This window comes from Zonotrichia leucophrys, chromosome 2, assembly GCF_028769735.1.
Source record: "Zonotrichia leucophrys gambelii isolate GWCS_2022_RI chromosome 2, RI_Zleu_2.0, whole genome shotgun sequence".
Classification (NCBI taxonomy): Eukaryota; Metazoa; Chordata; class Aves; order Passeriformes; family Passerellidae; genus Zonotrichia; species Zonotrichia leucophrys.
This window is the reverse complement of record NC_088171.1, coordinates 119,004,270-119,024,513: the sequence shown is the minus strand read 5'-3', so window position 1 is coordinate 119,024,513 and position 20,244 is coordinate 119,004,270. Positions and strand designations below refer to the sequence as shown.

At 37.4% G+C, this 20,244-nt stretch overlaps 1 protein-coding gene across 1 annotated transcript in view; it reads left to right on the top strand.

Moving 5' to 3' along the window:
- Positions 1-20,244, top strand: part of ARFGEF1 (ADP ribosylation factor guanine nucleotide exchange factor 1) — an 84,975-nt gene that overhangs the window by 31,962 nt on the left and 32,769 nt on the right. Inside the window, exons 5-14 of the mRNA XM_064706192.1 lie at positions 6,583-6,762; positions 7,373-7,646; positions 8,170-8,283; positions 8,907-9,070; positions 10,169-10,302; positions 13,757-13,991; positions 17,929-18,028; positions 18,148-18,287; positions 18,388-18,496; positions 19,366-19,567. Of these exons, the coding sequence (XP_064562262.1) occupies positions 6,583-6,762; positions 7,373-7,646; positions 8,170-8,283; positions 8,907-9,070; positions 10,169-10,302; positions 13,757-13,991; positions 17,929-18,028; positions 18,148-18,287; positions 18,388-18,496; positions 19,366-19,567 (1,652 nt within the window). The remainder of the gene's footprint in view (positions 1-6,582; positions 6,763-7,372; positions 7,647-8,169; positions 8,284-8,906; positions 9,071-10,168; positions 10,303-13,756; positions 13,992-17,928; positions 18,029-18,147; positions 18,288-18,387; positions 18,497-19,365; positions 19,568-20,244) is intronic.

Here is a 20,244-nt window from a genome sequence, read left to right as displayed (position 1 = left end):
TTCCTGTATTTATAGTGGTGGCAGCAGGAAGACATTCTTGACCTCAGAGTTCAAAACCAGAAGTGCTTAATTTGTAAATGTCATGGTAGTGTTAAAATATTTTCTTTATCCTGTTTCTTGGAGATGGAAACTCCCTATTCTTTGCCCTTCCCCTAATTTCTTCCACTGCATTTTGGGTGAACTCATGGTTGTGGACTTAAGTCTGGTACATAGACCACTGGGTGAAATTCATTCACAGCAGACCTGTGGAGCCTCTAATTGTGAGGAATTACTGTCAAACAATCCTGCACTCCCAGTGGGAGAAATGGTAATTAAGCAGCAGATCTTAAAATCCATTTTGGAATTTGTTGATGAAATGCAATTAGACCCGGCAGTTGGACATTACCATGGTAGCTTTGTACTGCTGTGTCATACACTTTTGCTTGAAGGAGGTCCAGGGTTTGTTTCCACAGCTTATATAAATGTTGCATGTGGAGTTTGTACAGATGTTTCTGGGGAACCTATTTCTGATTGCAGCCATTAATTATGGGTATTTGTTTCAGGAAATTACTATGCCAAGTACTAGAATTTGGCTGCTTAGTGGAAATGCTGTACCCTGTTCCTGTAACAGCAGTCTTTAAATAACTGTGATGGTGAACAGGAGTGAAGAATACATTTGAAGTTAGTTAAGCAAAATTGAGTATTTGTTACCTCATAATCTTGTGTATATGTATCGTGAGGCATTGACATTTCTTGCAGATTGTACTTACTTGTATTAATGCAAAGAATGTACTTTGTTCTTCTCCTTTTCATAGCTCAAACCTTCCCTGTTCTTTTTTGCACTCCACTTCTGCAGATGGTTGTTACAAATGTTGGTTCATGCTGCTGTTTTCTAGATTTTTTGTGTTGTTTTGCTCATGTCTTTAAGATGTTTTCCATCCTGCAAAGGGAAGTTTTTATTGATTTAAACTTTCAGTGGCTGAAACTATTATAACTCTCTCGCATTGTAATACTGTCTGTTTGAATGCTTTCTTATTCCAATCCTCCCTGCCTGAAGAGGCTTTAAGAGCTAATATTCCTGCTGTTCAGGAGAAAATTTGAGAAAGTCAGTTCTTCAACAATTGCAAAGTGCATTAAGTGTGTACACTCTTTTAGTGCCTTAATTTCTTTTATTGTTTTTGTGTAGCTAATTGCCATGTTAGAGTAACTGGGAAAGTTGAGAGTGCTGTTTTGACAAAGATGACTCCATCTTTGTCCAACACACAGAACACCATAAAAAGCTTGAAAATTTTAAATAACCTTGGCAAAGACCAGAACTTTTGACTTTGAGAGAATAATGAAACTTCTAAGTCAGTCATACTCTCTTAGGCCTCCTAACACTTCAATTCGGAGATGAATGTGGACCCTGCTTCTCCAGTATGATTTGAAGGATGATCTTCTTAGACTCTTCCGTGGTTCTGGTGGTTAGTATGTTGTCTGAAGAACCTTAATTCCATCAGGGGGATAGAAGGCAGCAGACCTGGATCTCCTGCTTTTTTTTTGCTGGTGTTCCCAGGCTGTTACCCTCAACATAAGCAGCACTCCCACAGGGCAGCTGCTTCACCAACACCACAGTGAAAGCTGAGAACTTTGATCACTTGGACGCCTTCCTCTCTGGAGGGTTGTCTTGGTTCTGCATGCAGGATGGGCGGCCCTTGGGTAGCGTGCTGCCCTCACTCTGGGATCTGGGAGCCATCATGGGGCAAGAGCCAACAGGCACTGCAGGTTTCCTACTTGCGTGGTGCCTTTCCGGGGTGGAGTCATCTTCAGCCAGTTCCCAACTGCCAGAGCTGCTCAGACATTCTGAAAAGACCTTTCTGCTGACTACCAAGGAAATAATCTTCTTGCTGACACAGACAAGTGCATTTTGTCTTTTTTTAGCTATCTAAGCTTTAGAGTCATGTCCTGCAACAAGAGACACCAGTTTAACTTTTCTGCTCCTATCGCTCACGTGTTCTCTTCTCTGCTGTGATGCTCTTGTTCTTCATCTACAGACTCTGTGATGAACCAGAATGGGAAACTGGCCTTTTCCTTCATTTCCCTTGTAGTTTAGTTTGTTCGGGTGTAATTCTGATATGAAGCCACACAGCTTTCTTGTGTAGTTGTTGTGGTGGGGATTGTTGTGGCAGAAATAATGCAAGTAATTAGTCTGCTCATGCAATTAAAAGAGGTTTATTCAAATTGTGTGAAATAACATCCCTTGATTGAATCTTTCTGCCTCCAGGCTTGCTTTCCTAAGGCTGCTGTGGCATTTGTGGTGGGTGAGTGCAGACTTGCACTGACAGTTGCAGAGGTCTTGAAGTTCTGTTTATGTGTCTTCTGGCCTTTTGGTGCCTGCAGAACTAAAACTATGGCAAAACTTGTCTTTTTTTCTTCTTTTTTTTTCTTTTTTTTTTTTTTAATTTATAGGGAATGAATAAGGATGAGGAGGGAGTATTTAATATGATATCAACTGTTTACACTCATGTGTTTTCTTTCCTTGGTTTGCCATATGGAAAGTATATAGGTACTTTTACAGCTTAACTTATGTTTGTGTGTACTTGATGGCTGTAGTCTGAAAAGTTGAATGTTATTTAGTGACTATTTTTAGTGTCACTTAAAAATTATATATCTATGCAGGTTATTTGATTTAAGGAGCTTTGACTTAAGGAGTTCAGTTTCCTGTGTTTTTCAAAAGTCGATCCATGCTAACGCATTACTCTGTGATAAGTAAGTGTTTGGACTGCAAGTTAACTTAAAAAAAAAATTGAAAATAACTCTGTAGATGCTCTCAAAGGAAACAGAATTATGTGATTCTAGTAGCTAATTCACACTAGAGAGAGGAGCTAGGGCGACTGTGTTTTATGTGCTGTTCCAAGTACTCAGGAGTTTCCAAGCAACTGAATTACGAAATCAAGACAAAGTAGGCCCGTGCTGATCAGATGACAGCTGTACTGTGTCATAAATCTTCCAAAGATAAGATGATCAGAGTTGGCTGAGAGGAAGAAAAAACTGACCCTGAGTTGAAAATTTTTCTCCTGGTTGTAGTCACATTATTTTGCTGTAACCATGCTGTTCTTATAGAATATTCAGTGTGAGAGGAATCAAAAGTGTAGAGTTATAGATGGATGCTGGGTGTTTTTAGTAGAAGATTACTGTTAATTTAGTTTACTTTTAAAATTACATTTGTTTTGCCTCACAAAGCAGGATACTTCCTGAACTGTTCTAATCCATTTGTTTTAAATAATAGAAAATTCACTTGGAAAATGTGCTTCAGGCTAAAAGAAAAAAATACTGTGAGTGTCACACAAAGATATGATAATCTGTAACTCAGGAAGTTATCCTGGGGATTTTTCTCCTTTCCCAAAGCCATCCAATGGTTGTTTATAAAAATTAATAAGCCTTATTTATAGTAAGTAGGTGGCAGCACAGAACTGTAAGGTCTTTCCCAAACACAGACCAGTAAGTATGAAGGACTGGAGGGAAAGCATAAGGAAACAAACTCACAGTCGGAATCGTCGCCAGTAGTTTCAGGGCAAAGAGGGCTTGGTGGCTGTTGGTATTTTTGCAAGTTTTGTGACAAAGAAAGCTTCCTTGGAAGGACCTGAAGGAGAATGAGGCGGCTCTAACCTTTCACAAAGGTTTCCTTCTGTTTCTAAAGGGCAGCAAAGGGGAGGAGTAAATAAAGTACGCTTTTTTTTCCTTTCGTTTGCTTATTAGCTCACAGTGAGGATACTGTGGGAGCAGATGAGCTAAGTCTGACCAGAAGGAGTGGGAACTCAATTGCAAAAAGCCTTGAAGAGCAAAATTTTACATGGTAAAAAAGAGCAATGTAATGCTGTGACTCCATAGGAGTAGCTTGCTGTTCTCACCTCTGCAGGGAGCCATTTGTCTGTCCAGGCTTTGCTCCCAGACTTTTCCCTTACCCCATCCCTTGTCCTAGCAAGCATTTAATACTCTGCATGTACTGAAGCCACTTTCAAAACAAACAAAACCCCAAAACTAAACACCAGAGAACCACCTGAGGGTGCTTTTTGTTTTCGATGATTTTTACTTGTATTGATGAGTTGCTGTTAAAATAGTACAAGTGGCTTCATTCTCTGTACCTGTTGCAAAATAAGAGTAAGAGTGTGGCTGGGAGGAAAGCAGAGCTTTTGTTACTCCATCTCTCAAGGACCTGTGTTTTGTAGCAGTTTTGGATTTTGAGTATTCCTGCTTTTCTGGGAGCTAAGGTAATTGTCCTCTACTCATCTGTCACCCCTCTCTTCTTCCTTGTGTTGAACATAGTAGTTGCTTGGTCACAGAGTAAGGGGGAGTAACTTGAAGAAAAGTACTAAAATGAGAAAGGAAGGATTTATTTTTCTAACATGTGAGTTCACAAGGGTTTCAGAGGAGCAATACTGCTACTGCTCATAACGTGTGGTTTCTCAGAGTTAGCTGTCATGCCATTGTGATAATGATACACTCTTCTATGATAGAGAATCAAGTGATGTTGTCTAGGGCATATCATCAAATTGAGCCCTAAATGGAAACTGTCAAGAGGGAAGGATGTTCAGAAAGTGATTGTAAAATTCTTTCTGTCTTGCGTTTGTTTTCATATTTCTACTGGTCTGGCATACTAGCAGAAGAGAAATGTGAAATTAGAATAACTAATAGCCTGAGGATGACTCTAAATTGTAAGGAGGATGGAAGATATTAGCAAAAGATCAAAGCTAAAAATGCTTATCAGTTTGCAAATGTGCATGGTAGTCATTAAGATTTGTATCTAGTGCCTGGGAAGGAAAGAAACCCAAAGAAGTGACTATCAAGAGCTCTGTAAACTCTTGGTAGTTTGATATCTGCAGGGAGATGCCCTGTAGAAACCCTGATTCCTCAGGCTGCACAGAAAATATTATTCAGTGAATTTGGATTAAGATGTTAAGGAGGTATGTCTCAGTGTGTGTTTGAAGCATTTCTTTGCTTCCACACCTCTAATCAGGTGGTGTGAAAAGAACCAGGCTCTGCTATTCATAACAAGCATACTGAAAAAAGTTAGGAAATTGAAGCTGTTAAGCCAATTAAAACAAAAGAGCACATAATCTATCTGTAGCCTTGTCACCTTTCTCTAATAGCTGGCTCCACTTTCTATTATTAAAAGTTGGGTGAAAAAACATCATAAGATTTTGCTGAACTGAGGTGGAAGTTAAAATTGACTTTTCAAATATCAGCTTCTTACTCATCCAAATATAAGCAGGAGACAGAAGATGACACAAAGATGACATTAACTTTATGAATGATATCACCAGAACCAGAGATGGAGACTGGAGCCCCCTGCACCTTTCATTAGTGTCCCTAGTGCTAGGCTGCAAGAGACCTTGTCTTCCAGGTGAAGAGCTGTAGGTGGTTCCTAAACTACTGTATTATTGAGTATGTGTGTGTACATATATCAGTGATATAATTTGTAACTGAGTGAAAGAAATATTAACTAAATATGTACTGTGTTGGGTCCAGACGGTAGTGGTTTGGAAAAAATAGCTGTTCAGCTTGTTTTCAAGAGTGACTGATGTTACTTTTTAAGGGGTTTGAGTGAGAGATGGGTACTATTTCTCCACTTCTTGGTGCCTTGGGTGTATAGAAGTTCTGACAATGTCAGTAAGAGATGCGAGGTGTGGTTTGACGAGTAAATTATCCAACCTGAGCTATCTTTTTTAACTGTGACAAATTTTAAAAAATAGGAGCTTTCCAGTGCTTCCAGTTCTTTCTTTCTTACCCCAAACATCCCATTGAATGGTAACTGTCAAAGTTTTTAATGCTCAAAATTCCCTCATTCCTTCTACTGGACTACAGTGATGGATACAAACTGTTGCAAACCAGGCTCTCCCCCTTTCCTTCCACTCTCCTACACACATCCCTGACAATGTTTTCAAACCCTGTCCTCAGATTTTATGTGCCTCTATTTCTGCCCTTTATTAATCCAGCCTGCCTCTGCCTCACATAAAGCTAATTTGTTCCTTACTTCTGTGTTATCTGATCTTCCACAGGCTTACGTGCTTTTATTTTTTTGAAGAGAGGCAGAGCTAACCAGGATCAGGAAGAAATAACCAAATTTCTACAGAGGGGCCAACACAATTTTCTGGCATCTACCAAAAAGAGCTTGTTGTAAAAGGCAGTTATCTGAGTATAGCTGTCTAACCTCATACTCAATTTTTGTTCATCACATTTACATTTATTTCTAAAACAACTTTTGGACCCTTTGGCTTCCCTTCCAGGCTTTAATGGGTAGTCTGTTCCTGTTTTGTGTTTAGAAAATTTGAGGATGACTTCTATTAGCTACCTCTCTGATGGTTCCTTTGGTTGCTTCATGCTGTTACGTGCTATGAAACATGTAATACTTTGATATGTTGATGAAAAACACTCAGTTTAATATAACTGGTATGATTTTCCAATATAGGTACAAGAGTATGGAGGAAAACATAATTAAATTGTATTCAAAATATTTATTTATATATATTTTAGAAGTAGTCCAGTTTTGGTATTTATTAATTTGTAAACTTTTTGACTGATAAATGTTTTGACTGGTAAATGTATCTATGTGTGTTTATTTAGGCTTTGCTCACTGCAGTAACATCTCAACACATAGAAATCCACGAAGGAACAGTACTACAGGCTGTAAGAACATGTTACAATATCTACCTAGCGAGCAAAAATCTTATCAATCAAACTACAGCCAAGGCCACTCTAACACAAATGCTGAATGTCATTTTTGCACGTATGGAAAATCAAGCAGTGAGTATCTCAGTGTCTTTATTTAGAAACTACCTCTTGAAAGCAAACCAGCTTGAGACATTTGTTTCATCATTATTAAGGCTTTTTGGCTTTTCTAACTTGGGTACTTTGGGGAGAAAAAAGAATCTGGTATCTGATATTTTTCTTCTTGTGTTTTGCCCTCTGAAATAGGTGGAAACTATGAAGTTTGGGGTGGGGGTGGTGTACAGAAGTCACAGAAATTCTTCCCTTTCTGGGGATTCCAGAACAAGGGAGCACAAAAAAGAGTTTGCCTTGATGTTTTTCCAAACACACCTTGTTTATTGTCACATCTACTCCCTGAGCTTCCTAATAGGGCAGGCAGACAACTCTTGGCTCTATGGTTTATGTAGTGTGGTCATCCCTTCTTTGATAGCGAAGGTGTGAGCTACATGCATAGTCGGGAAGCATCCCTCTTGCAATGGATTAACCCACCATACTGAAGTTATTTATAATTAAACAAAGATGCATTTTCTTACACTGCTACTGTGTAAGCAGAGACAATAGATATCTCTTCTCTATAAAATAATGCATATATCTTATTGTTTTATTTTGATAGTGAATTTCTTCTGTGTTTGCAATGCTTTTGTAGCTTCAGGAAGCCAAACAGATGGAAAAGGAGAGACACAGACAGCAACACCATCTCCAACAGTCTCCAGTAAGCCATCATGAGCCTGAATCACCTCATTTGAGACATATTCCAGCACAGGCTGATCAGCTGTCCAAAGACCATGAGAGAGAGCTTGACCACAGCACAAACGATGTGGACAAGAGCCTTCAAGAAGATATTGAGGCAGAAAATGGATCTGACATTTCTAGTGCTGAAAATGAACAGACAGAAGCTGACCAAGCCACAGCAGCAGAAAGTAATCAGTGTGTATTTCTGTTTCATGGAGGGAGGGAAAAGGTCTGTTAAAACAAAGGCTTGAGGACTGTCTTTTTTTTCTATCCCAAATCTGGAGTAATACAGGCATAAGTTTTCAGATAGTTGAGTAATGCAAAATGCCCATTTGTCCTTGTTACCACTGTCCTTCAAGAGCATACTCAAGTCCTGCACTCTATAGGTCTGAATCAAAAATTACTTTTTGCTTCTGTGTAATATTGTGAAAGTTTTTGAGAACATCTCAAAACCCTCAAGTTTTCCATGTTTTAATGTATATGAAGATACAAAATTGATGTGTTTTGTTGGCACAGGCCTGTAGATTAATTGCCATTTACAATGGCAAATAATTAACATTTCAGGTTAACCACTGGAGTTCTTGCATTCTGCAAATACCTATTTTTGAAGCATCCAAACATTTATTCTGAAATATTAAGTGCAAGCAAAGTACCATCTTAATTTCAGAGTTTCTCATTAATCCTTGTTTGTGTTTGTTTTTCTTTTTAAAGATCTTTCTAAAGCTGATGGAGGAACTTACGATGGTGAAAGCAATGAGTGTGAAGAGAAGGCACAAGAAATTGTAGAAAGTATTGTGCAGGAAATGGTGAACATAGTAGTTGGAGGTATTATATTAATATCTATCAAGTCAACTGCGGTCTGGTTCTTGACCTTAAGAATTATTTTACCACTTTCAAATATTTAACTAAAATTTATCATCATTTAAATATGACTTGCATGCTGAAGAAGACAGTTGTGCTGTCAGACTTCAGCAGTGCATTATTTAACAGTAAAATGGACAGGATTTCATATATGGATTTACACTTGATATTGGAGAATTAATGTTCTTTTAAAATACAAATTTGGTTTTGTTTTTTTAATTATTATTTTATTTTGTTTCTGTATAAGCACTCTTCAGAAATGGTCCCTCTCTCCAGTAGCAGTGTCTCACTGTACTTTTCAGTTCGTTGTAAATTGTTTATCAGACTAATGGGTGATGTCCCATACCAATATTCTTGGAAACTTGGTAGAGTGGTGACCCTGACAAGTTTAGTTATAATCAAATTTCTTACTGTAATTTTCATTATTTGGAATTAAGAATATTTGCAATTTTTATAGTTCTGTAGTGCCATGTAAATTCTGTCTTAAGCTCCTCCTTATGATTTTTTTTGTATTTAAATGTTGGCTTTAAAAGCTATTTTTAATCTCATATAATGCTTGTTAATTATTTTTGCATCTTTTCTGATAGATGTGGAAGGGACTGCAGGTGGTGATGGCACAACTGTATCATTAGAGGATGGCAGTGACAGTGAAAACATTCAGGCAAATGGAATTCCAGGAACTCCAATTTCTGTTGCTTATACACCATCTTTACCTGATGACAGATTATCTGTCTCTTCCAATGATACTCAGGTACAAGCAGATATAATTGGGAAATACTGAAAAAAAGTATTAAGTTTTAAATGTTGCCCAATGCTTGTGCAGAGTGATTAGTATAATTCCATAAAATAGGTTACTGAGATGAATTTCAAGAATTAAGTCATGTTGCTTTACTTCAATTCATTACTTAAATGAAATTTTTTGGAATAAATTTGGCATGTGATGTCTTTTTTATCCCAGCATGTTTTTAGTTGTCCCATGGAGTTACTGTTCAAGAAAACTCATTTTCCTGTTTCGTGAAGTGTTTCTGAGAAACTGTAAAACTAGTATTCAATATATATAGTGAAACATGCAGCCAATAATACACTTGCCCGTGTAATTTTAGTGTGCTCTTTTCAAGCAAGAAATAGAAATTTCAAGCTGATGGCATGATCTTAATGCAGTGATTTCAGATGAAGAGTTTCATGTCTGAGAGGATTTGATTTTCATTAACAAAATAGGTGTGAAAATACACTCCCTCTCTTGTATGAGATATGTGTACACTTGTCAGCTGACCAAGAATATTTGCTGTCAGAGTGTACTGAGTAATTAGGTTTGAGAATAATAATTTTAAAGTTCAAAAAGTTACAGTCATGTAGCCATACAAATAGAAGACTTAACATTAAACCTGTTACCTATGTATGGAACAATAATACAGAATTGCAAGAAATTAGTAATAGGCGTGTTTATTGTACCATAGGCATTTTATCAAATGTATCTGGCAGCAGATAGGTAACTATTCATAATCTGTTAATATGTCTGGTGTTTGGGTGTTTTTAAACTAGTTTAAACTATCTACTGAAAGTGCCTGGCAGCAATTCACTGCAAATTACCCTACTTAAACTTGACCTACCTAATTTCATTATGCTCTTTAATTAATTCTGACTTCTTTCTGAGTAGGGCATTTTCAGTAGTGATTTTTATTTCAGTTGGACTGTAGAATGTTTCTGTTTTTTAATCTTGAGACCATATAGCTAAAGTGAGTTGGTTATAATTGTATAATATATTAACCTTTTATTGCTCAGAGGTGGGGATTTCCCTGCATGCCCTGCTAATGCAAAATGGTATACTGAAATATGTTAACTTCCTTAGGAATCTGGAAATTCTTCAGGACCTACCCCTGGTGCTAAGTTTTCCCACATTTTACAAAAGGATGCCTTCCTTGTATTCAGGTCACTGTGTAAACTCTCCATGAAGCCCCTGTCAGATGGACCACCAGATCCAAAGTAAGTAGAATTTAAAAGTTTTCCTAATGAATCTAACAATAAAAATATATATTATATAAAAAAAATTATATAAATATTTTTGTGAGTCCTGTTAACGAGAAACTAACAGTATAGTTAAAAGAATGTAGAAACTTTGGAAAGATACTTTATGTTTTAATGCATCTTCTGTATACCTGTTCAGAAGTTTCTTAACACCTGTCCTTTTATAAGTAGAACATGTTCTTCCTAGTTGCTGTTTATAATGCATTTGAGAAGAGTCTGTATAGAAGATTATCAGGTATTTCTGGTCTTGCACACACTACTCTGCTTTTGGTACCTTCTAGGTTTGTAACCATTGCTGGTTGTGCCCCAGAATTTCTTTTATCTCTGCATAGTGCTCTCCATCCAAAATATAGCTCTGTGCTGGCCACTGGGAAGAAAATTAACTCTACCCCAGCTGAAACCAGCACATTTGTGTGTCCAGTACACATCCTCAGCTCTACTTAATATCAACTCCTCACCTGGAGCTGATAACTCGTTATGATAAATTCATGAAGAAGTGTTCCATGCTTTTGTTCAGGTCGCACACTTCTGTCAGCCTACTTAATCAAAACATAAATGTTTGATAACAAAGATTTTATGTGGCTGTTTCTTCTGACTGAAGATGTCTTCAGTTTCATTTATAGAACTGTTGATTATAAAGCAAATACAGAATCTCCTCTGTAGATGGGTGCCAGTATTAAATTCTGAGTGTCAGCAGAAAGGTTTGCTTTCTGATCTTGGATTTATATGCATATAATTTATATACATTTGATCTGCACATTAGGAACAGTTGCTGATAATTTTCAAGAGGAGTGCTTTTTTGTTCTAAGGAGTGTTAAGAGCTCAAATTGAAACTATAATATGATTTCAAATGACAGTGAAAGGCCTGGTATTCTTCAAATTAAAATCAGCTTTACTGGTCTGAGTCTAGCTTTTAAAGGAGGTAACTTTAAGACAGTTTAGTTACATCAGTGATGTGGATTTAATAAGTTGAAAAGATATGATGTAGTCAAAAGGGTTTGAAGATTTAATCTAGGAACCTTTTAAAATTATCTAGCAATGTATTTTGAAAAGTCAGGACATTAGAGAATGAAGACTGGGGCATGAGGGTTTTTCCTCACTCTTGCTGAGAATTGTCTTCCAGGAAATGCCTTGAAAATCCTGTGGTTTTAGTTAGTACTCTGAGCCTAAAGCAGCCCATTTATTAACGGTTTTAGTGGATTAACTGCCTTGCAAGAGCAGTAATAGCTATTGAGGCACTTGGAGAATCTCATCTGAATCCATGGAGTCCTTGACATTCATATTAGGACTGGCAAAGCTCTTCATGCAAAAACAAATTGGAGAAAAAGGCATTTAGGGCAACCAAAATTCACTCCAATACATTTGAAGATATGCCATATTTGGAGAAGTGCCTGGAATTTATCAATGGTTCTGAGGCATTGCTGGCTTTTGAACTATTACAAACATGCTGTAATTGGAAGAGGAGGCATAGGATATCTATGGCATTTCAAAAGTCTTATCTGCCTCTTTAAAAATCTTACTTTCAATGAAGTTTGTTACGAAGTCTGTAATGAAAGTATTTTTAGATTTTAGGTAACTGAACTTGAAGCTTTAGCTTAAAATCGCAAGTCTGGGACTTAAGATCAGCATTTTGCTTTCTGGGAACCTGGTTAATGTCTTTGTTTCCTTTGTTTCTGGAATAAAATAAGATAGGGGTGAAATACAGCTCAAAAGTTTGCTTGCTGGTTTTTGTTTTCACCTTAAACCTGTTCTAAGTTAAGTGAGCTTTACACATCATACAAAATTTTTAAGGTCAGTGTGTCAGGATTTCAGGTGGGAGCTGGCACTTGTGGGAAGTAGGCAAAATTTAATATTTTACTTATTACTGAAATTCTTCTCATATTTAAAATCTTATATTCCATAGCAAAGTATAATCTGGTCATGTGCTATCTGCATATCTGGTACCATGTGATACAAAACCAAGCCTTCTGCATCAAAACAGATTGTTATGGCAGTGTTCATGCAGTGCCAGCATCAAGTATTTCTTGAAGAACTCTTACAGAGAGCAGTTTTGGATTGACTTTGACCTGTAGCCCATTAGGAGAAATATGAGGGACAAGTTCCTCACTCAGTTTGACTGGCTCTTTTCTTCTCAAAAGCATCTTCAGAAGAAAAGTCTGCTGATGGAATTATATTTTGAGTTTGAAATGTTTGCAGATTGATTTCCCTATCTGACTTTGTTGGGCAGAAATCACTGAGTTTATTTATTTGCAACATACTTGATACTAATTGGCTTTTTTTGTTTTAGCTAGACTGGAATTACTTTTTCTTTTAATTAAGCTTTTATATTTGCAATATATAGCAAATATCCAGCTGCTCTGTGTGTCGCAGATGGACTTGAAGCACTCCTTTCTGTGTCTGGGCTGTACTGCATGAAAAGTTTCCTGTCATTGTTCCCTGTGTTTCAAAGCTGTCCTCTGTCAGGGGTAGCTGTTTAATGAAAGCTGGGGACTGTCCTGTTGGAAAGCCAATTGTGTCTATACCCACTCTTCAGGAGAGATACAGCCTTTTTTTGAAATGATCAGGAGTGAGAAGGAGCATCAGGAGTCTCAGGAGAGAATGGTTTCACCTGGAATGTTACTTATTGCATTGGATTATAATAGATGCAGGTTTCCTTTATGCTTTTTTCATGTGGTTTCAGTGGGTTTTGGCTGTTTTGTTGTGTTTGTTGTTCTGGGGTTTGTGGAGCAGAAATAGTAGGTAGCCCTGTTTCTGACATGAATTCTGGTTTACATGAGTCTGTAAGAATGTTATTGTGGAGAACTTGGCAACACTGCCCTTGCCTGACTTGGTGATGCCATGCTTCAGAGAGGCACATTTTGTGTCTTACTGCTCTCAGAGTGGGATGGGCCCAGTGACTGATAAGTGCTGTGTTTGAGCAGAGAGATGTCAGTGTTGGCAGGAAGTATTGTGTTTACAGTCCTTCAATTCTCTTTCCATGCTGGTGGAAATAGGGGAGGAGAAGGAATTTCCACCTTTTACTACAGGGTTTGGTAGATGGGCTGGATTTTAGATGGGATCTTCCAAAGCTCTGTTTACAGGAAAGAATGGTCCTTCATCCTCTGGCTAAAAGGGCAGCATTGCCTCTTGGTCCTGCTGTTCTGTGGTGCAGAAGAGAGAGTGGTTCAATAGTAATTTTTCCTTTTCTGGAAAAGGTCTTGCCTGCATTCTTGGTTGAAAAATGAACAATTTAACAAAAAAAGACCAAACATCTTTTTATGACCCTTTCTGCAACTGGTTGTGTCAAATTTGAGTTTCTCTCATTAATATTCCACTTGCAAAACCATTGTGGTTTGTACTGACTTTTCAAGAGAATGGTTTTTTATTTTTTATGTCTTACACTGGGCTCATGTGCTGTGTTGTTTTGTTCTAGATCTCATGAACTGCGATCAAAGATTCTTTCATTGCAGCTGCTTCTGTCCATTCTGCAAAATGCAGGACCAGTCTTCAGGACAAATGAGATGTTCATTAATGCTATAAAGCAGTACCTCTGTGTTGCACTGTCAAAAAATGGAGTCTCATCAGTTCCAGAAGTTTTTGAACTTTCACTTTCCATATTTCTTACCCTCCTGTCAAACTTTAAGACTCATCTAAAGATGCAGATTGAGGTATGTTACATTAATTTATAATTAAATGTGTGGGAGGTGTTAAGTGAACATATGTTTATATTTGTGTAGCTTGGTGTTGCTTAAATAAATTTGTTTTCCTTTGTGACTCACAGCTTTTGTGTAAGACTTGCCAGATTTTCCTTATTTTGAAGTTTTCCTTTGGGTGTGGCATGGTACTATTGCAGAGTGTTGCTGAAACTCAGAATTGAGTAGGTTTGTGGCTAAGCTCAACCACTGTTCAATATTGTGATTAAGAAATTTTAGCCCAGCTCTGCATATTATAAATTAGGAAAATGAAAACACTGAGGAAAAGACTGTGTAATATATGGTTTTGCAAAAGATCTTTAGAATAAAAAACTAATGCCATGAAGAGCATTGTGGATTTTTTTTTTGTGATCCCTTGAACAGATTTCTTTCTCTGGGCAAGTCCCAGCTATTCCATCATTGTGGCCACTTCCCTTTGCTTATCAGGGCCTCTGTCAATATATGTCCTGAATAAGATCTCATTTCCTCTGAATGTGAGCACGCAGTTTAACTCCTTGGACTATAAATGGAGAGAAGTCCATATTCTTTGCAGTAAATTCTGAGTCCTGGCAGGCATTGTGGATTTTCAGTGGATCGGCTCTAAGTCATAGGGCAAAGGAAGATGTATCCCCATAGAGGCCATTCCCTTAAGAGTTGGACTCAATGATTCTTGCAGATCCCATCCAGCTCAGAATATTCTATAATTCAGTATGTGGAGGGTTTGTTCTTGAGATCAGCTTTCTGCGCATGAGGTACAAGCAGCTTCTCAGAGCAACTCTGTTCAACCACAGGTTAGCCTCTTGTGGTGTCACATGTGTTAAAGATCTTAATTCTGTGGTGAATAAAGTATTGCTGTGTGCAGTGTGTCCCTGCTGTTTATTTTAGTAATTTTTTGTCTGGAGATTCAGGTGTGAATACTGAAGCTGACAGATTGCCCCATCCATGTGGAGCTTAAGTATGTGAAGAGATGCTTAGAAATGTTGATAAATCTTGCTGTTACAAGGACCTTGAATTCAGGGAATTCACTTCATCTGTGAATGTCATTGAATAAACTGATGTGTTATGGCAGCTTTGGAGGAAGGACCTCATTTTGACAGTAGCATGTGAAAAAATTGTGTTGTGATCACTTACCAGTTTGATACTTCTGTGGGGGAAAACCAGTAAGATTTACAGTGTATGGTTGAGCATAGATTGGATAGAAATGATTGAATGTGCTTTGAAAATACGATGCATTTTGAAAAGCTTCAAGGCCAACTGTGTGCTCAGCAAGACTGTGGTGTGTGTGCAGGGTTTGGCACATCAGACAGACTGGGTGGAGCTGTTCTCAGTCCCACAGCCTCCCTCCCAGAAAGTGTTGGACTTGCTGTGTTCAGAGAGCTTACAAGTCAGCATGTAGGTGGAGAACACATTGCAGTCGGCTTTCCTGACAGAAATTTGATAGGTTTCCATCACTGCCAGCTTTTCACAAATCCCTAATAGAAAATGAAGACATATGAGGCAAACTGGTTATAGGATGCTTTGCACTAATGTAGCAGGTCCTAGAGTATGCTAAAGGCCATGACCACATATCAAGGCTACATTTCCTCCTTGTGAATAGCGAACCCAAAAATTTGATACTGCTGAAGTGCCCATTTTTTACAAAGTACATGGTACAGCAGTTTCTAGAAACTCCTTTCTTTTTCCTGATTGTGAGCTAAGAATTCTTCTTTCAGCTACTGATCCTAAAGGTTATTCTGAAGATGTGGGTAGAAATGTAGATAACTTCACATGCAGTTTGTGTCTTGAAGCTGTAAAGAGAGCCATATGCTCTGATTTACAATATGCAAAATCTCTATATTTTGGGATTGAGGCTGCATTTTTCATCTGTGTAAGAATTTTCTGGCGTGTTTGAAAAGAAAAGTTTCAGATTCTGTTGAAAGTCACCCTCCCGTGGCCTTTTGACTTACATATTTAGGTAACACTGCCCTCTGACAGTAAAATAGTTTGATTTGTACCTTAATTGTATTGTAACAGTAATTCTGAAGGGGTTCATGAATATATTCGCAGCAAATCAAATCCTAGATATCAGAGGAGTTGGGGTGTCATTTAGCTGTGCTTACCATTACCACCCTTTCCTAACTGAATACCTTAAAACTCATACTTCAGTTGACCAAACATAATAAATAATTTGTGGTTTACTTTTCAGTAAGTTAGGAATCAAGTCTCAACTCTGTGATATGAATTGCCATAAGTTATAAACTGATAAACAGCATTTTAAAGTAGCTGAAATGTAAACTATAACTATGGTTTTGAGAAGTTCTTCATTCCAGGATATGCTTTTCCAAAGGTGACACCAGAAGCAAGAAATTGTCTTGGTCTCAGAGGCATAAAGATCTGAAGTGCCTTGATAGTATGCAGTGCTTCCAGCTATTTTCTCTTCTAGCTTAGATTTGGGTTTAGTTTTTGCCCCTGAAACCTTTTCTCTGCTTCATCAGTGACTTCTTTTTAAAATTTTCTACCAGAAAAGAAATACTTTTGCTAGTTGCAGAGAAATATAAAATGTCTTTCAATAAAAGTCAGAAAACACCAAATGTGTAACTGAGGGTTACTCACAGCATGTCATGTATTAAATTTTTGTCTTTCTCTGATTACATGAAGTTGTGGCTGAAATCAGTCTAGTACGCTTAAGCACGTTTAAGCGTGTGCAAGTCTTGGAATTGTTATGTGTTGAACTCCTTAGGTTTCATAGGGATGCTTTCCTTATTAAGACAGTTAGCTGACATTGTGCTGTGTGCCTCTATTTCTCTAAAGAGATTAGTAAAATATAACTATTTTTAGAACATTTTGCTTGAGGAAGTAGCTTACCACCAAAGTTGCCTGAAAATCAGTGTTGCTGGTTTTCCCCAGATGTATGACTTAAAGTGGAGACAGCCTTATGTTTTTCTCTACCTGGCTCATAGCATAAAAATCTCTGTAAAAAATCTGTGTTATGAAGGAACAGTCAGTGCTAAAACGAGGGTAGTTAAATATTTGGATATTTGTGTGATGCTATTGGAGAAGTTGAATGGCTTGAGACTCTCAGCAGTTGTCCAGTAAAACTGTGTTGTGGATTTGGATCCGCAGGTGGCTGTGAAGAGCTGGGCTCTCAGAAGTACAGAACGGTGATGTAATGCCCTGTTCACTTTTGAGCTCAGGTGCTGTTACAGCAGTTGCTGCTGCCCAGGGAAGAAGCAAGAAGAAGCTTTAGTTCAGCTGCTAAGCAAGCTTGGCTGAATTAGTCAGCCTATGGTGCTGATGAGTCTGGGGAGGAGCTAATTGATAGGGGATAAAATAGTTTCTGTTCCAAACAACAGCACCTATACTAAAATAGTTTCAGAGCAAACTTATCTGTATTCTAGTGAAGAGTAGCTTTCCTATTAATGGAGGTGCTGCATGCTGTGTCTGATCACTCCCCTTCTTCCAGTAATAATCTGATATTGTAGAGTGATTCTTCCGTGTCAAGGCATTTCCCTTCTAATGAAAGTCCAATACTTCAAGTTTGTGTCATAATGTCATCATCTTGCAGATAAAGTATTTTTGTCATGAGGTAATAATACCTCTTCTTTCAAAATCCCAAAGAAACTCTTAACAGCAGTTTAGGCTTCTTCTTAGGCTGAATTGTCCTTCAGGATTTGACATAATTCCAAATTCTTCTGCTTTTGAATGCTTAGAAAATAAACCTGGGCAGCACTGCAGAAGCACATAAGTACATAATTCAAATTCCTAATTTGCATGTATCAATTGTAGGCTGTATTTCTTCCTTTCCTCCTTTTTTTTTTTCTGACTTTTCATTATTTCCTGTACTTCTAAAGTGCTGTTTTCAGAATTGACCATCAAAGTTAGTAACTGTTTTTTAATAGATTTTTTTTCTCCCTCTTCCTGGAATATTTTTTAGGTTTTCTTCAAAGAAATTTTCCTATATATCTTGGAAACTTCTACTAGCTCATTTGATCATAAGTGGATGGTTATACAAACACTGACAAGGATATGTGCAGGTATGAAGGACTGTTGTTTTCTAGATTTTGTTTTTTATGTCAAAGAATAAAACTGTACTTGCCTTTCATTAAATTACTTACTTTTTGTTCCAAGGTTGACAATGTCACTTTATTTATAGATGCTCAGAGTGTGGTGGACATCTACGTGAACTATGATTGTGACTTAAATGCAGCAAATATATTTGAAAGGCTGGTTAATGACTTATCAAAGATTGCTCAAGGAAGGGGTAGCCAAGAACTTGGCATGTCCAATGTTCAGGTAAAATTTGCACCAAACTTTATGAAGTTTCATGTTTCTTGGCATGATAGCTTGAGACTAAACTCTCCAGTCCACTAATTGTTTATGAAATCTTTTCTAGGAATTAAGTTTGAGGAAAAAAGGATTGGAATGCTTAGTATCGATCTTGAAATGCATGGTGGAGTGGAGTAAGGATCAATATGTAAATCCCAATTCCCAGACAACCCTTGGTAAGACATATGATGTGTTTCTTCTGCCTTCAGTAATGAGGTGCTAAAAGACTTCAGTGTATTCTTCCAGTATTCTGATGCCGTTAATGTCCAGACTATTTTTCCTTTGGTAGGAATATTGATAAGTTTGGTGTCATTTAAACAAGTTGTCTTAGTTGTCTTTTCTTAGTTGTATGAATTCCTGGAATGCTACTGGACTGAAAAATGTCTAAATCCTGTTTTTCTCTGTATTTCTGATTTTAAAAGTGCCTCAAAACTTTCTTTGAAGCTCCCCTAATTTATATGTAATTTCATATTGATTAAATAACTGCTAAAGCAAGCTGAATAGAGAGAGAGCATTTTTTATTTATTTACTGGTTATTTTTAAAATTACCTACTTACTGAATACTTTCATATACGTTATATAGTTGTAGAAGTTTGACTGTTGTAAGCCATGAAGTAACTAAATAATTTCTTGTTTTAATCTTGTGTTCACCCAACCTAAAGTTATGCCAGAATTTTCAGATTAAGCATTTTAAAGTTGGTAGGTGAAGTAGTAAACTTTGTAGGAGTGGTTAGCATGGCTGTCTTTGTGAACTGAGAGCACCAGCTCCTTGTCATGCCTGAATTCTTTCAGACACTGTGTTTCTAAACCTTAGAATAGTTGCTCCAGCTTAAAAGAGACATTGGATTTGAAAATAAAATAAAAAAGCTGTAGTTGGTTTTCTGACGTGTTTTTTTTTCCCAAGTGCCTGAAATTATAGTTTTAATTTAAGATTTAAATTTCAGTATGTGATGAACTGACAGAATTCTCCTTGATATGTTGTAATGATTTTTATTTTTTTTCACTGGATGTGTTTTGGATATATGTAACCCTTTCCACTTTATAGGCCAAGAAAAACCCACAGAACAGGACAGCAGTGAAACCAAACACCCTGAGACAATTAACAGATATGGAAGCTTAAATTCTTTGGATTCTACTGCTTCATCAGGAATTGGCAGTTACAGCACACAGATGTCTGGCACTGACAACCCAGAGCAGTTTGAAGTCCTAAAGCAGCAAAAGGAAATAATAGAACAAGGAATTGACTTGTGAGTGCCCTTTTATCACCCATGGGAGGGTGGATTCTTTTGGAGCCATGAAGATTCCTGGGTTTTTCTTCCTTCTCCTCATAGATACTCATCTTGTGTTAGGAAAAAAACTCTGGATGTAACAGCACTTCCTCTGGTGAAAGAGTGCTGAATGGTGTCCCCTTTGGAGCCTGTCAACAGTGTTTTGTGTTAACCTAATTCCTCACAGCTAGAAGATGAGTACTCTGAATGTTTGTTCTTTTTTCTCCAGACCTGCTTGTCTAAAAATAAGGTTTTTATATTTGGATAAAAAGAACATTGAACTCGTGATCATTTGAATGTGACCCATTTTAATGTACATGTTACTGGTGAAAATTCCTGTATGTTTATGCTGATGAGTCCTTATGATTAATTAACTTGTCATAATTAGAACTGGAGCATAGTGTAATTTCTCAGTGAAGTCTGATATGAATCTTCCATGTGATTTTATCTTTATCACCTTAATCTCCTCAGTGAGGTCATTTTTATGCAAAAATGAAAGTTTCCTGTCACTCAGTTCCGGGACCCTGCACAAATATGCCTTAGCCCTTCAGGGCTTCAGTTTCTTTCAGTTTCCTGGTTCTATGTTTTGTATGTTTCCATTTTTACAGGCAACTAATGGATTTGTTGATTGTTTCATACAGATTAAGATAAAAATC